Source organism: Heptranchias perlo, chromosome 20 (genome assembly GCF_035084215.1).
Source record: "Heptranchias perlo isolate sHepPer1 chromosome 20, sHepPer1.hap1, whole genome shotgun sequence".
Classification (NCBI taxonomy): Eukaryota; Metazoa; Chordata; class Chondrichthyes; order Hexanchiformes; family Hexanchidae; genus Heptranchias; species Heptranchias perlo.
In genome coordinates this window covers 52,710,098-52,723,328 of record NC_090344.1, presented here as the reverse complement: position 1 = coordinate 52,723,328, position 13,231 = coordinate 52,710,098, and the positions used below count along the sequence as shown (strand labels likewise).

At 49.3% G+C, this 13,231-nt stretch overlaps 1 protein-coding gene across 2 annotated transcripts in view; it reads left to right on the top strand.

Moving 5' to 3' along the window:
• The window catches only part of si:dkey-220o5.5 (actin filament-associated protein 1-like 2), a 100,712-nt gene that overhangs the window by 79,199 nt on the left and 8,282 nt on the right, over positions 1–13,231 (top strand). The window contains exons 9-15 of one of the 2 annotated variants that reach the window (XM_068001397.1): positions 382–466; positions 1,502–1,713; positions 2,323–2,465; positions 3,407–3,521; positions 6,867–6,987; positions 7,777–7,914; positions 10,160–10,347. In XM_068001397.1, coding sequence (XP_067857498.1) covers positions 382–466; positions 1,502–1,713; positions 2,323–2,465; positions 3,407–3,521; positions 6,867–6,987; positions 7,777–7,914; positions 10,160–10,347 — 1,002 coding nt within the window. The remainder of the gene's footprint in view (positions 1–381; positions 467–1,501; positions 1,714–2,322; positions 2,466–3,406; positions 3,522–6,866; positions 6,988–7,776; positions 7,915–10,159; positions 10,348–13,231) is intronic. The other variant, XM_068001398.1, reaches the window with a different exon arrangement.

Below are 13,231 nucleotides of genomic sequence, written 5' to 3'. Positions count from 1 at the left end.
ACCGAGAGAGGAGGGGAGGACAAGGGGTGAAGGGCACGGGTCAGATAGATTCAATACAACAATATAGAGTACCTAATGGGTTGATGTAAATATGAACACAAGTTCTCTCAAGGTCGTCCCACACCCAAAGCTCACGGGAACCACGATGATCAGACCCAAGGTCCAAAATGGGCCGAAACCAATGTCTCACCCTCTATTTAAATTCCCATCTTTAACATCTCCCCTCATTGATGGCTGACGTAGATGAACTGGCAACAGATTGGGATTAAAGCTGGGTCAGCCACTCCCTGCTGTGACCAGCGCAACCATCGAGAGTGCTTTGTTCGTGCTTCTGTGGCTGTGTATTCAGGGTTCCAAATAACATGCTCTGCTTTCGTGCAGTCAGTGTTGAGGGGCAGTCGAAGCTTGGAATCAGAGAGATCCACAGGTGAAACGGTCGCAGACAACACAGACACCAGAGACACAGGTGAGGCGATGCAAGCAGTGAGGCCCCACACTGCAGTCAGATCATTCACATGATTCACTTTTCAGTTTCTGATGTCTAAAGATTTGTTATTGTCTGTCTAACCAGTCTCCCTGATAGCATTCAGGAACCAAACATTGTACTTGCAACACAAAGCTTAACTGGCAGCTTAGCTCAGTTGGTGACACTCAGACCTCTAAGGCAGAAGATTGTGGGTTCAAGCCCATAATGGTTGTGGATACATAATCTATTCGAACACATTCAATGCAGTACTGAGGGAGGGTGGAGACATAACCCAGGCCTTGGGTGACGTTAAAAATTCTTTGGCTGTAAAGTGCTTTGGGACGTTCTGAGGTAGTGAAAGGTGCGATATAATTGCAAGTCTATTTGAAGAAGAGCAGGGAGTTCTCCTCGGTGTCCTGAACAACCTTCCTCCCTCAACCAACTCCACCGAAAAAAAAAGCACCAAGTTAACTGGTCATGTAATCATTACAATTTGTGGGATCTTGCTGTGTGCAAATTGGCTGCTGCACTTGCTGCAATACAGTGACTATATTTGAAAAGTAACTCATTGGCTACGGGGATCTCCTGACGATACGAGAGACACTTTATATAAAAACAAGCTTGCTCTTTCTAAGGTCCAAATTTCAATCCTTCAATTTGCATCAATACGTGTGATTCACAGCAGACGTTGAGAGAGTAATGGTGGACGGTCACACACTCCCCCTGTGAGCTGCACATTGTGTGAGATGTAGGGAGACTGAGAATGGGCTGGGCAGGAAATCACCTGAAAGGTGAAGGAGAGTTTCTTATTGGTCCCTCGGTCAGTTCCTCAAGCAGTGTCATTGCTACATGGGCTGGCACATTTCCTTTCTGTATTCTTTACTTTTTATTGTGTGTATCTGTAACATTTTCCAAAGTTTGAACAGAGGGGCCAGGTCACTGAGGTAGTTCAGCACTGATGATACATAGATATGGGATGAGGGGAACGTACCTGCTCGCTGACATCGCTCTGTGTGGTCTGCTCTGCTCTGCCAGGTTATCTCAAGGTGCTCGTGAACAGCCACTGGCAGACTCTGTGGTGTCGCATTGAGGACAGAGTGCTGCTGATGTACAAAGATATCAGCTGGGCTGGGAGCTTGCAATACTCTGTGGATCTGCAAGGATGTCAGGTCAGAACACAAGCAGACACAGCTCACAAGTACAAGCTGACTGTCTCACACCAGTGCAAGGATCTGGCAGTGCTGCAGGTAAGGTGCTCCTTAGTTTGAATGCCCTGGTTGTGTGATGTAAGTGTGCAGATGCCCTCCCCATCTCTCCTGAAGGGACTGACTTTTTCCAGTATCACTGGATTCACAGTCTCTCTGGGTCCAGTTTCACTGGTGCAGGCAGCAGCCTGTTCCTGCTCCAAGCCCAAGACTGTCCTAATGCGAGCTCCAGGCACTTGCACATTCCAGGACTTGGTCACTTGATAGTTACAGGGCGGGCAGGCACTGTAACATGGCTGTGCACTGTAGGACCGGAGGAATTCACCCTCCCCCTCCATCCCCTTTCTCCCTTGATACCTGCTGGCTGCTCTTCAGTACCTTGGCCATCAGTAGGCTATTTGATTATGGAAGGCAGCACCACTTTGCCTAATCCTGTCCTGAGCAAGGATGTCTGGATAATGATCAAGAACCCCAGCTGATTGTTTCTTTTCCTCTGCCTAGCCCAGGGACACTGAGAGAAGTTGCGGTGTCCCAGTAAGATGAGAGAAGGTGTAAGGGACGGGGAATTGAAGCTGTAACTCAGTGTCACCCGTTTTGAAAGGTGGGCTGAGGTGTGTTGGACTGGATTGTGACACACTGTGTCTCTGATAGACCAGCTCCTCGGAGGAGAGGGACCGGTGGCTCAGCCTGCTGCGGGCAGGATGTGTAACAGACACAGAATCAGCGCATCTCTACGAAGACACAGTCCTACAGACTGGAAGACAAACAGCTCCAACTGATGGAAACCAAGTCAGGTCAGAGACCTCTTAGCAATCTCCACCCGGCTCACAGCTCAGTCCCAGTTCTGTTCTGTTTACTTTACTTTAATTATCAACAATAGTATTACTCTGTGAACGAAACGTGGAATTTAGCCAACAATTGCCCGATTCTCCTCTCTATTTAGTGGCCACAACTTAACACGATAGAAAGGACTGAGAGAAAAATCCTCTGTCTGTCTTTCTCTTTCCCTCCTTCTTGCCCAGTCACTGTGAATAGGGTGCATTAGAACAGCAATGAAAAATCAGTACGTGATTAACTAAAATTTCATTACTGCCGAGGTAAGTTTGATGCTTAGGTTAGACAAAGGATTAAAAGATTTACTGCTGGTCTGGAAGTTCAGCTTTAATAGTCACACCTCTGCATTTTTTCCTTTTTAGGGGTAGTATTTTTATCATCTTTCCATTGTCCCTCTGCCCTGATACTTGCAGCTGAGCATGTGGGCCAGGTGTAGCTCTGCTCTGCTGCCACTGCTCCTGGTATTTCTGGGCTCTGATTTCCCTCAGCCCCAGAAAGGGTTTCCACAGCCTCCATCTGATGAGGTTCAGATCGGGTATGGAGAGCGGGTGTATTAGTTTTAAACTTACAATACAGAAGGAAGATCCGTTACTGAATGTTGAATATTTGCACCTTCCTATTATTAAACATTAAACTCCCGGGATTAGAAGGTGGATGAGTGATTTGTTTCCATCTCCTTGTGCCCACTGCCACCCTGTTACTGGGCACAAGGAGGCACCGGAGAGTCAGCAGGGGTTAACACACCCTTTGGGTTAGAGCTGAGCCTTTCCCCGATCAGCACCATCTTGTTGATGGTAATTGAGTGTAAGTAAAGGACACTGGGGTATGAGGAGGTGCTGTGTATACGAAGGTGCTGCCCTGTTGCTGCCCTCTATCCACGTGATACTTTAATTGTTTTCAGTGGTTTGCTGCTGCGAAGGCTCATCACTCCCAACACGTACATAGATGACCCATTTGGCCATGTGTCCAGTCAGACCCACCCAGACGATGGAGACCCCAGTGCCTTGCGGCAGACGGTATGTGAGAAAACAATTACATCAGAGGTTTAGAGAGTCGCCTCGCTTTTCAAACATGCTCCTTTTTTTTTAGGATGTTCTTTCCCCTCATGGAACTTTGCTTCCCCGCCGTTGGAGAGGGCAGATAATGGCCTGCTCTGAATGCTGGGCCGTCAATGGGTAACTGTTCTTTGGAATGTCTACTACTCTGGCCCATGTCCGGGGTACCTATCTCTCTGATATTGCCGTTCATATGGAGAAACGGGAGTGTATTGGACGAACAATCCAATCCCACCAGGGCAGTTTAAGAATTTAAAATTCCGTTTTTAAAAAAATCTGGAAATAAAAAGCTGGTCTCAGTAAAATTGACCATGAAGCTGTGGGATTGTCATAAAAACCCAACTGGTTCACTAACGTCCTTTCGGGAAGGAAACCTGCCGTCCTTACCCAGTCTGGGCCTATACGTGAATCCAGTCTCACATCAATATCATTGGCTTTTAACTTCCCTCTGCAGTGGCAGCCACTCAGTTGTATCAAACCTGCAGTGGTTCAAGGAGAAGGCCCACCGCCACCTTCTGAGGGCAACTTGGCATGGGCAATAAATGCCAGCTTTGCGAGCGTCACCCACATCCCAAGACTAAATTTTAGTTTCCATTCTACTCCTCCCTACACTGGCAAGGCTGGGAACTCACCGTACGGTGGGAAATCACAGGCACAAGCCCACTTCCCACATTCTGGGGAACAGCAGATTGGAGCTCCCAAGTTTTGCCCCACTGCCATGTCCTTGTGCCCACTCAGTAAGTCTGATCTGTGTGAGGCTCACGTCTGGACCTTGTGTGTGGTCCAATCACGTATCTACACAGTGACACAAGTCAGCATGGATGGACGGACATTTTGACCATCAAGTTCGTACTGGAAGCCCTTTCTCACACCTGCCAAAGATTATAGTAACGAGCTACCAACTGCGTGATTCCAAGTGGTGGTGAAAGAAATGTCCTTTGTAGGATTTGATTTTACCCAGCAGTTGGGGCAAGTGAAGTTTCAATCTCTGAAGCTTTATTGGAAGGTTATTGTAACTGTTGAATCTAAACCTAGTCTGAAGTTTAGATTCTTGCTCCATCTTAGAACCATAGAAAAGATACAGCACAGAAGGAGGCCATTCGGCCCATCGTGTCTGCGCCAGCTCGAAGAACAACCAGGTGCCCATTCTAATCCCACCTTCCAGCACCCGGTCCGTAGCCCTGCAGCTTACAGCACTTTAGGTGCAGGTCCAGGTACTCTTTAAAAGAGTTGAGGGTGCCTGCCTCTACCACCAATTTGGGCAGCGAATTCCATTCACCCACCACCCTCTGGGTAAAAAAGTTTTTCCTCATGTCCCCTCTAATCCTTCCGCCAATCAGCTTAAATCTATGTCCTCCAGTTCTTGAACTCTCCGCTAGGGGAAACAGGTACTTCCTGTCTACTCTATCTGGGCCCCTCAATTTGTACACCTCAATCAAGTCTCCCCTCAGCCTCCTCTGCTCCAAGGAAAACAACCCCAGCCTATCCAATCTCTCCTCGTAGCTGCAATTTTCAGGCCCTGGCAACATTCTTGTAAATCTTCTCTGCACTCTCTCCAGAGCAATTACGTCCTTTCTGTAATGTGGTGACCAGAACCGTGCACAATATTCCAGCTGTGTGGCCTTACCAGTGTTTTATACAGTTCCATCATTACATCCCTGCTTTTGTATTCTATACCTCAGCTAATAACGGAGAGCATTCCGTATGCCTTCTTCACAACCTTATCTACCTGTACTGGCACTTTCAGGGACCTGTGCACATGCACTCCAAGATCTCTCACTTCCTCCACCCCTCTCAATATATTCCCATTTACTGCGTATTCCCTTTTACTGTTTGCCCTCCCAAAGTGCATTACCTCACACTTCTCCAGGTTGAACTCCATTTGCCACTTTTCCGCCCACTCCACCAACCCATTGATATCTTCTTGGAGTCTACAGCTATCCTCTTCACTATCAACTACACGGCCAATTTTTGTGTCATCTGCAAACTTGCCAATCATGCCCCCTACATTCAAGTCCAAATCATTAATATATGCCACAAACAGCAAGGGACCCAACACTGAGCCCTGTGGCACACCACTGGAAAAGGATTTCCATTCGCAAAGACATCCATCGACTTTTACCCTTTGTTTCCTGTTACTGAGCTAATTTTGGATCCAATTCGCCACATTTCCCTGTATCCTATGGGCTTTTACCTTTCTGACCAGTCTGCCATGTGGGACCTTGTCAAATGCCTTACTAAAATCCATGATGTGGAGATGCCGGTGATGGACTGGGGTGGACAAATGTAAGTAATCTTACAACACCAGGTTATAGTCCAACAGTTTTATTTGAAAATCACAAGCTTTCAGAGATTATCTCATTCGTCACCTGACGAAGGAGATAATCTCCGAAAGCTTGTGATTTTCAAATAAAACTGTTGGACTATAACCTGGTGTTGTAAGATTCCTTACATTACTAAAATCCATGTAGACAACATCCACTGCACTACCCACATCAATCCTCCTTGTCACTTCCTCAAAGAATTCAATCAGATTTGTAAGGCATGACCTTCCCCGAACAAAGCCATGCTGACTATCCCTGATTAAACCATGCCTTTCCAAGTGACAGTTTATCCTATCTCTCAGTATTGATTCTAACAGTTTGCCCATCACCAAGGTAAGACTGACCGGCCTATAATTGTTCAGCCTTTCCCTCGTACCCTTTTTATACAATGGTACTACGTTTGCAGTCTTCCAGTCCTCCGGTACCTCCCCTGTATCTAGTGAGGATTGGAAAATGATCCTCAGGGCATCCGCTATTTCCTCCCTGGCTTCCTTCAATAGCCATGAAACAATCCATCCGGCCCTGGTGACTTATCAACTTTCAAAGATTCCAGTCCCTCTCGTACTTCCTCTCTCGTTATCTTCTGCTAAAATGTGTGCCTGACGTCTAATCTATTGGAGTTTTAGAGTGGTGACAAGGCCATTCTAAGGTAATTAAACAGTTGCATTAATTTAAGATGGTAGACTTTTTGCAATTCCTCCTTGCAGTGAGTTCCCAATTTTGACCAAGGTGAGGAACAGAAAACCCAAGAGTGGAGTTTTTCTGATGGATAAATTCACTGCTCCGTGTGTTTGTGGGCCATTCTCACTGCCTCGTTCCCAGGTTTGAGCCGATCTAAGATGAGACTAAAGCAGGTATCGCCTCTCCTTGGCCGCAGTGGGTTATAAAGCCAGGTCCCAGGTCACTTGTCTGACCCTCGGTGTATCATGGGAGAGAAGAACAAATAAACAAAACGCGTGCCATTTTCTCCGCTTGTTTTCAGCAGAGGGTCGATTTGCCAACCCGTGAAGTGGTAAATAGAGAACGTACCGCATTTCCAGAGAGTGATCACCAAGGCAATACAAACAACAACAACACAGCGAGGTACAACACGCTGCCAGGCGGTAAGTGTTGGCCAGGCACTCAGCAGAACTCTTGTCTATACCATACCACTATCCTCAAGAATAGCTGCTTTCTCCTTAGCTTCTTCCTTCACTTGTCTCCGAGACACTTTCCCACGTCCTGCTACTCTCAATTTTAATCTTAAACTGGCCATTAGGATGACCAACAAATTCCATATGGGAATTGATATGAGATACAACAACTTGCATTTAGACTGCACTTTTAACGTAGTAAAATATCTCAAGGCGCTTCACATGAGCGATTATCAAACAAAATTTGATGCTGAGCCACATAAGGAGATATCAGAACAGGTGACCAAAAGCTTGGTCAAATAGGTAGGTTTTAAAGAGTGTCTTAAAGGAGGAGAGAAAGGTGGAGAGGTTCAGGGAGGGAATTCCAGAGCTTAGGGCCTAGGCAGCTGAAGGCACGGCCGCCAACGGCGAAGCAATGAAAATTAGGGATGCGCAAGAGGCCAGAATTGGAGGGACGCAGAGATCGCGGAGGGTTGTAAGGCTAGAGGAGGTTACAGAGATAGGGAGGGGGGTGAGGCCATGGAGGGACTTGAACATGTGTCTGTGTTGCCATATACAATGTAGTGGTCATTTGAAATTCTCCGTTGACCCACCAGGCGAATGCAGAGAGCCTGACTAAACAGCATACACTCCAAATTTGGGAGTGATATAATCAGCGTGAAAGGGAAGATCGAGAGATGAATTAGTGAGGAAATTCTGTAAACCCACGCAGCAAACAGCATGAAGCATTTTTGATGCATGCATTGTTTCTTTCAACAGCATTTCCTGAAAACAGCTTTTTCAAATCTTGGAGTGACTTTGAAATCAAAACGTGCGGAGCTGAAAAGGAGCCCGTTCGGAACCAATCGACTCAGACGGACAAGAAGGATTTCAAAGAAGCGATGGATTCCTCGTCTGGTGAGCTGGGGGTGCAATATCCCATTGCAGGATTTCATTTCATGGGTGGGAAAATTGTCACTGTGCTATCATGCTCTGATCGCCACATTTGGAGTTTAAGAAGTCAAGAAGATAGGGTAAATTTATTACTCCTGTCCTCCCAACGAGGAGTTGCACTCAAAGGGAGCGCAGGTTAGAGATTGCAGTATAACACAAGTGCAGTTTTCTGACCTGGGCTCCCCTCAGTGCTGCTCCTCGCTGGGAGTGCTGTATCCCAGTCTCTGATCTGTGCTCCCCTCAGTGTGGCTCCTCGCTGGGAGTGCAGTATCCCAGTCTCTGACCTGTGCTCCCCTCAGTGCTGCTCCTCGCTGAGAGTGCAGTATCCCAGTCTCTGACCTGTGCTCCCCTCAGTGTGGCTCCTCGCTGGGAGTGCAGTATCCCAGTCTCTGACCTGGGCTCCCCTCAGTGTGGCTCCTCGCTGGGAGTGCAATATCCCAGTCTCTGATCTGTGCTCCCCTCAGTGCTGCTCCTCGCTGGGAGTGCAATATCCCAGTCTCTGACCTGTCCTCCCCTCAGTGTGGCTCCTCGCTGGGAGTGCAGTATCCCAGTCTCTGACCTGTCCTCCCCTCAGTGTGGCTCCTCGCTGGGAGTGCTGTATCCCAGTCTCTGACCTGTGCTCCCCTCAGTGTGGCTCCTCCCTGGGAGTGCAGTATCCCAGTCTCTGACCTGGGCTCCCCTCAGTGTGGCTCCTCGCTGGGAGTGCAGTATCCCAGTCTCTGATCTGTCCTCCCCTCAGTGTGGCTCCTCGCTGGGAGTGCAGTATCCCAGTCTCTGACCTGTGCTCCCCTCAGTGCTGCTCCTCGCTGGGAGTGCTGTATCCCAGTCTCTGACCTGTGCTCCCCTCAGTGTGGCTCCTCGCTGGGAGTGCAGTATCCCAGTCTCTGACCTGGGCTCCCCTCAGTGTGGCTCCTCGCTGGGAGTGCAGTATCCCAGTCTCTGATCTGTGCTCCCCTCAGTGCTGCTCCTCGCTGGGAGTGCAGTATCCCAGTCTCTGATCTGTCCTCCCCTCAGTGTGGCTCCTCGCTGGGAGTGCAATATCCCAGTCTCTGACCTGTGCTCCCCTCAGTGTGGCTCCTCGCTGGGAGTGCTGTATCCCAGTCTCTGACCTGGGCTCCCCTCAGTGTGGCTCCTCGCTGGGAGTGCAGTATCCCAGTCTCTGATCTGTCCTCCCCTCAGTGTGGCTTCTTGCTGGGAGTGCAGTATCCCAGTCTCTGACCTGTGCTCCCCTCAGTGTGGCTCCTCGCTGGGAGTGCAGTATCCCAGTCTCTGATCTGTCCTCCCCTCAGTGTGGCTCCTCACTGGGAGTGCAGTATCCCAGTCTCTGACCTGTGCTCCCCTGAGTGTGGCTTCTCGCTGGGAGTGCAGTATCCCAGTCTCTGACCTGTGCTCCCCTCAGTGTGGCTCCTCGCTGGGAGTGCAATATCCCAGTCTCTGACCTGTGCTCCCCTCAGTGTGGCTCCTCGCTGGGAGTGCTGTATCCCAGTCTCTGACCTGGGCTCCCCTCAGTGCTGCTCCTCGCTGAGAGTGCAATATCCCAGTCTCTGACCTGGGCTCCCCTCAGTGTGGCTCCTCGCTGGGAGTGCAGTATCCCAGTCTCTGACCTGTGCTCCCCTCAGTGTGGCTCCTTGTTGGGAGTGCAGTATCCCAATCTCTGACCTGTGCTCCCCTCAGTGCTGCTCCTCGCTGGGAGTGCAATATCCCAGTCTCTGACCTGGGCTCCCCTCAGTGTGGCTCCTTGTTGGGAGTGCAGTATCCCAGTCTCTGACCTGTGCTCCCCTCAGTGTGGCTCCTCGCTGGGAGTGCAATATCCCAGTCTCTGACCTGTGCTGCCTTAGAGCTTTCTGATACCTTGCTCTTGTGGCTATTCCAATGTTTGGGCCTGGAGGTTGAGTTTCAGCAGGCAGTTTCATGTCTTGTGATTTGCATTTAACCCATCACATTAAGGATACTGCTCCCATAACAGGTTAAACTGGCGGCACATTTTCTATCTCCTTTTCCCGGAAAGGATTAATCTTTTTCCTCAGTAGAGATTAATGCAGCTCCTTTTTAAATAGTTGATCCATTTAGTGTTAGCTTCTCTCCTCTCGCATTGACTGCTCTTGGCAAGGCCGAGTGAGCTGGTTAACTTTGTGTGTATGTCTCCTCGTCCCTCTGAGTGCACTTGGGCCATCCCTGTAACCTGTGCTGTGTTTATCCCTGGCTGCAGAGAGAAAGACATTGCCCCGTTTGGAGGAGAAGATCCGTCGCCTGGAACAGGCTGTGTACCGAGCTAAAGAGAGGGTGAAGTCAGGCTCCGAGCTGAACCTGCTCTCCCTCAGCAAGACCTTCAAACGAGCATCCTGTGGACAAACGTTGTCGTTCTTTTCCTCAAACTCCGAGACTGCAAGCTCCGAGGTTTGTATCGGTTACTATAAAGGTGTGGGAGGGACCTCCTCTCCCACTGAAATAACCAACGAACCCCCTTTCAATGCTGCCTGCCGGACCAGTTGCCAATATCACTGCTTGCTGCAGCAACAGAAGGAAAAGACTTGTATTCCTATAGCACCTTTCAGGATGTCCCAAAGTGCTTTACAGCCAATTAAGTACTTTTGAAGTGTAGTCACTATTGTAATGTAGGAAATGAGGCAGCCAATTTATACATAGCAAGATCCCACAAACAGTAATGAAATAACATGACCGGAAAATCTGTTATAGATGTTGGTTGAGGGATAAATATCAGCCAGGACACTGGGGAGAACTCCCCCTGCTCTTCAAAATAGTGCCATGGGATCTTTTACTTCCACCCGAGAGGGCAGACGGGGCCTTGGTTTAACGTCTCACCCGAAAGACAGCACCTCTCCCATACTTAAGAAAAGACATACTTGCTCTCGAGGCAGTACAAAGCAGGTTCACTCGGTTAATCCCGGGGATGAGGGGGTGGACATATGAGGAGAGGTTGAGTAGATTGGGACTCTACTCATTGGAGTTCAGAAGAATGAGAGGCGATCTTATTGAAACATATAAGATTGTGAAGGGGCTTGATCGGGTGGATGCGGTAAGGATGTTCCCAAGGATGGGTGAAACTAGAACTAGGGGGCATAATCTTAGAATAAGGGGCTGCTCTTTCAAAACTGAGATGAGGAGAAACTTCTTCACTCAGAGGGTAGTAGGTCTGTGGAATTTGCTGCCCCAGGAAGCTGTGGAAGCTACATCATTGAATAAATTTAAAACAGAAATAGACAGTTTCCTAGAAGTAAAGGGAATAAGGGGTTACGGGGAGTGGGCAGGAAATTGGACATGATTTTAGATTTGAGGTTAGGACCAGATCAGCCATGATCTTATTGAATGGCGGAGCAGGCTCGAGGGGCCGATTGGCCTACTCCTGCTCCTATTTCTTATGTTCTTATGTTCTTATGCAGCACTCCCTCAGTACTGAACTGGGAGTGTTGGCCTGGAATTAGCGCTCAAGTCTCTGGAGTGGGACTTGAACCGACAACATTCTGACTCAGAGGCGAGAGTGTTACCCACTGAGCCAGGGCTGACACAGCGTTCAATGACCAGGCCAACTCTAGCTTTCCCAAGTCCAGATACCAGTAAGGGCTGGGATTCAAACTCGGACACTCCATCTGAGACTCTATTACATTGCTTGCAAGCAAGAAAGTAGATAACTGTAAATAGTGCTGCGTGATGGTATCATCGTTCAGTAGCAATATTTTCATGCCCACCTCTGGGCTTGACCAGCAGTGTAAGTGAGCTCACGGCTGCAAACAGTCAGCTGTTAGTGCAGCTGGTTAAAGTGATGGGCTGGACAGCGGTCAGGGTGGGACAGTTGGTGCAGGAATTCCAAACCTTGTCCTCATTAGTTTCAGGAATGTGTGACCTTGCTTTGCCTTGTGCAGTTAGTTCAGTCCAATCCAAGTATCTCAAACTGAGAGTCAGAACAGTCATTAAATTCATATTTACACAATGTTTTGTGACTTTTCAAAAAAAAGAGGTATTTGTGGTATGTTCTGGCTTGGAACATTGCCACTTGACAAATTCTCCCCTCTCAACCCTTCTATCACACACAGCGTTTCCCAGTCTTCGGGAAAATCTGCTCCTGTCCCAGTACAAAATTCCACCAAAATTCCAACTCACAGCCTAGAATGTTTGAGGCCTTTCCCAGCTATTCAGATTTGGACTACAGTGAAACCTGTAAATGAGGGACACCTAAGGGACTTGCATCAGGTGTCCTTTATTTGCTGCTGTCCTTATTTTCAAAATGATTATTGTGTGTACAATAAACTGGATGAGCCAATTATCCCGGGATTGGCTCTATCTCCTGCAGAGTTCCCTCTGTTTTTCACCCTCACCTGTGATCATGCCGAATTCTGGAGCCCTGCCAGTGGGATGTGATTTCAGATCGTTTTCTGGTCGTTGGGTTTCCCAGTTCGTTGCCATCCCAGGGTCCTTTTCCTTTGAGGGAGGGCTGTCCTGATCCTGGGATCTGCAACGTTGGCAGCCTGCACAGGGCCAGGTGGCTGCTGTAGGGCCGGAGTGCCTGGGAGATCCCAGCCAAAATGGGGGGGGGGGTGGGGGGTGGAATTAATGTCCTGCAAACCCCTGTCTGGAACACCCTCCCTCTGTGTGCAGCCCCTGCTAATATTTGAGGTGTTCGAGGATGGTGAGGGGGCTGTTAGCAGCTCATCAGTACCTGACATACTGATGGACTGAGATGTGGTGTTGCCCGATGCAGTTCCCGACATTTGTGGAATGGTGAGTTCTTTATCAAGAATCCATAGCGGCAGAGAAAGCGCTCGGTCCTCGGGACAGAGCCGTGTAAACACTGGATCCCGGGACAGGGCCGTGTAAACACTCGATCCCCGGGGACAGGGCCGTGTAAACACTCGATCCCCGGGGACAGGGCTGTGTAAACGCTCGATCCCCGGGGACAGGGCCGTGTAAACACTCGATCCCCGGGGACAGGGCCGTGTAAACGCTCGATCCCCCGGGACAGGGCCGTGTAAACGCTCGATCCCAGGGACAGGGCCGTGTAAACGCTCGATCCCCGGGGACAGGGCCGTGTAAACACTCGATCCCCGGGGACAGGGCCGTGTAAACGCTCGATCCCCGGGGACAGGGCCGTGTAAACGCTCGATCCCCGAGGACAGGGCCGTGTAAACACTCGATCCCCGGGGACAGGGCCGTGTAAACGCTCGATCCCGGGGACAGGGCCGTGTAAACGCTCGATCCCCGGGGACAGGGCCGTGTAAACGCTCGATCCCCGGGGACAGAGCCGTGTAAACGCTGGATCCCGGGG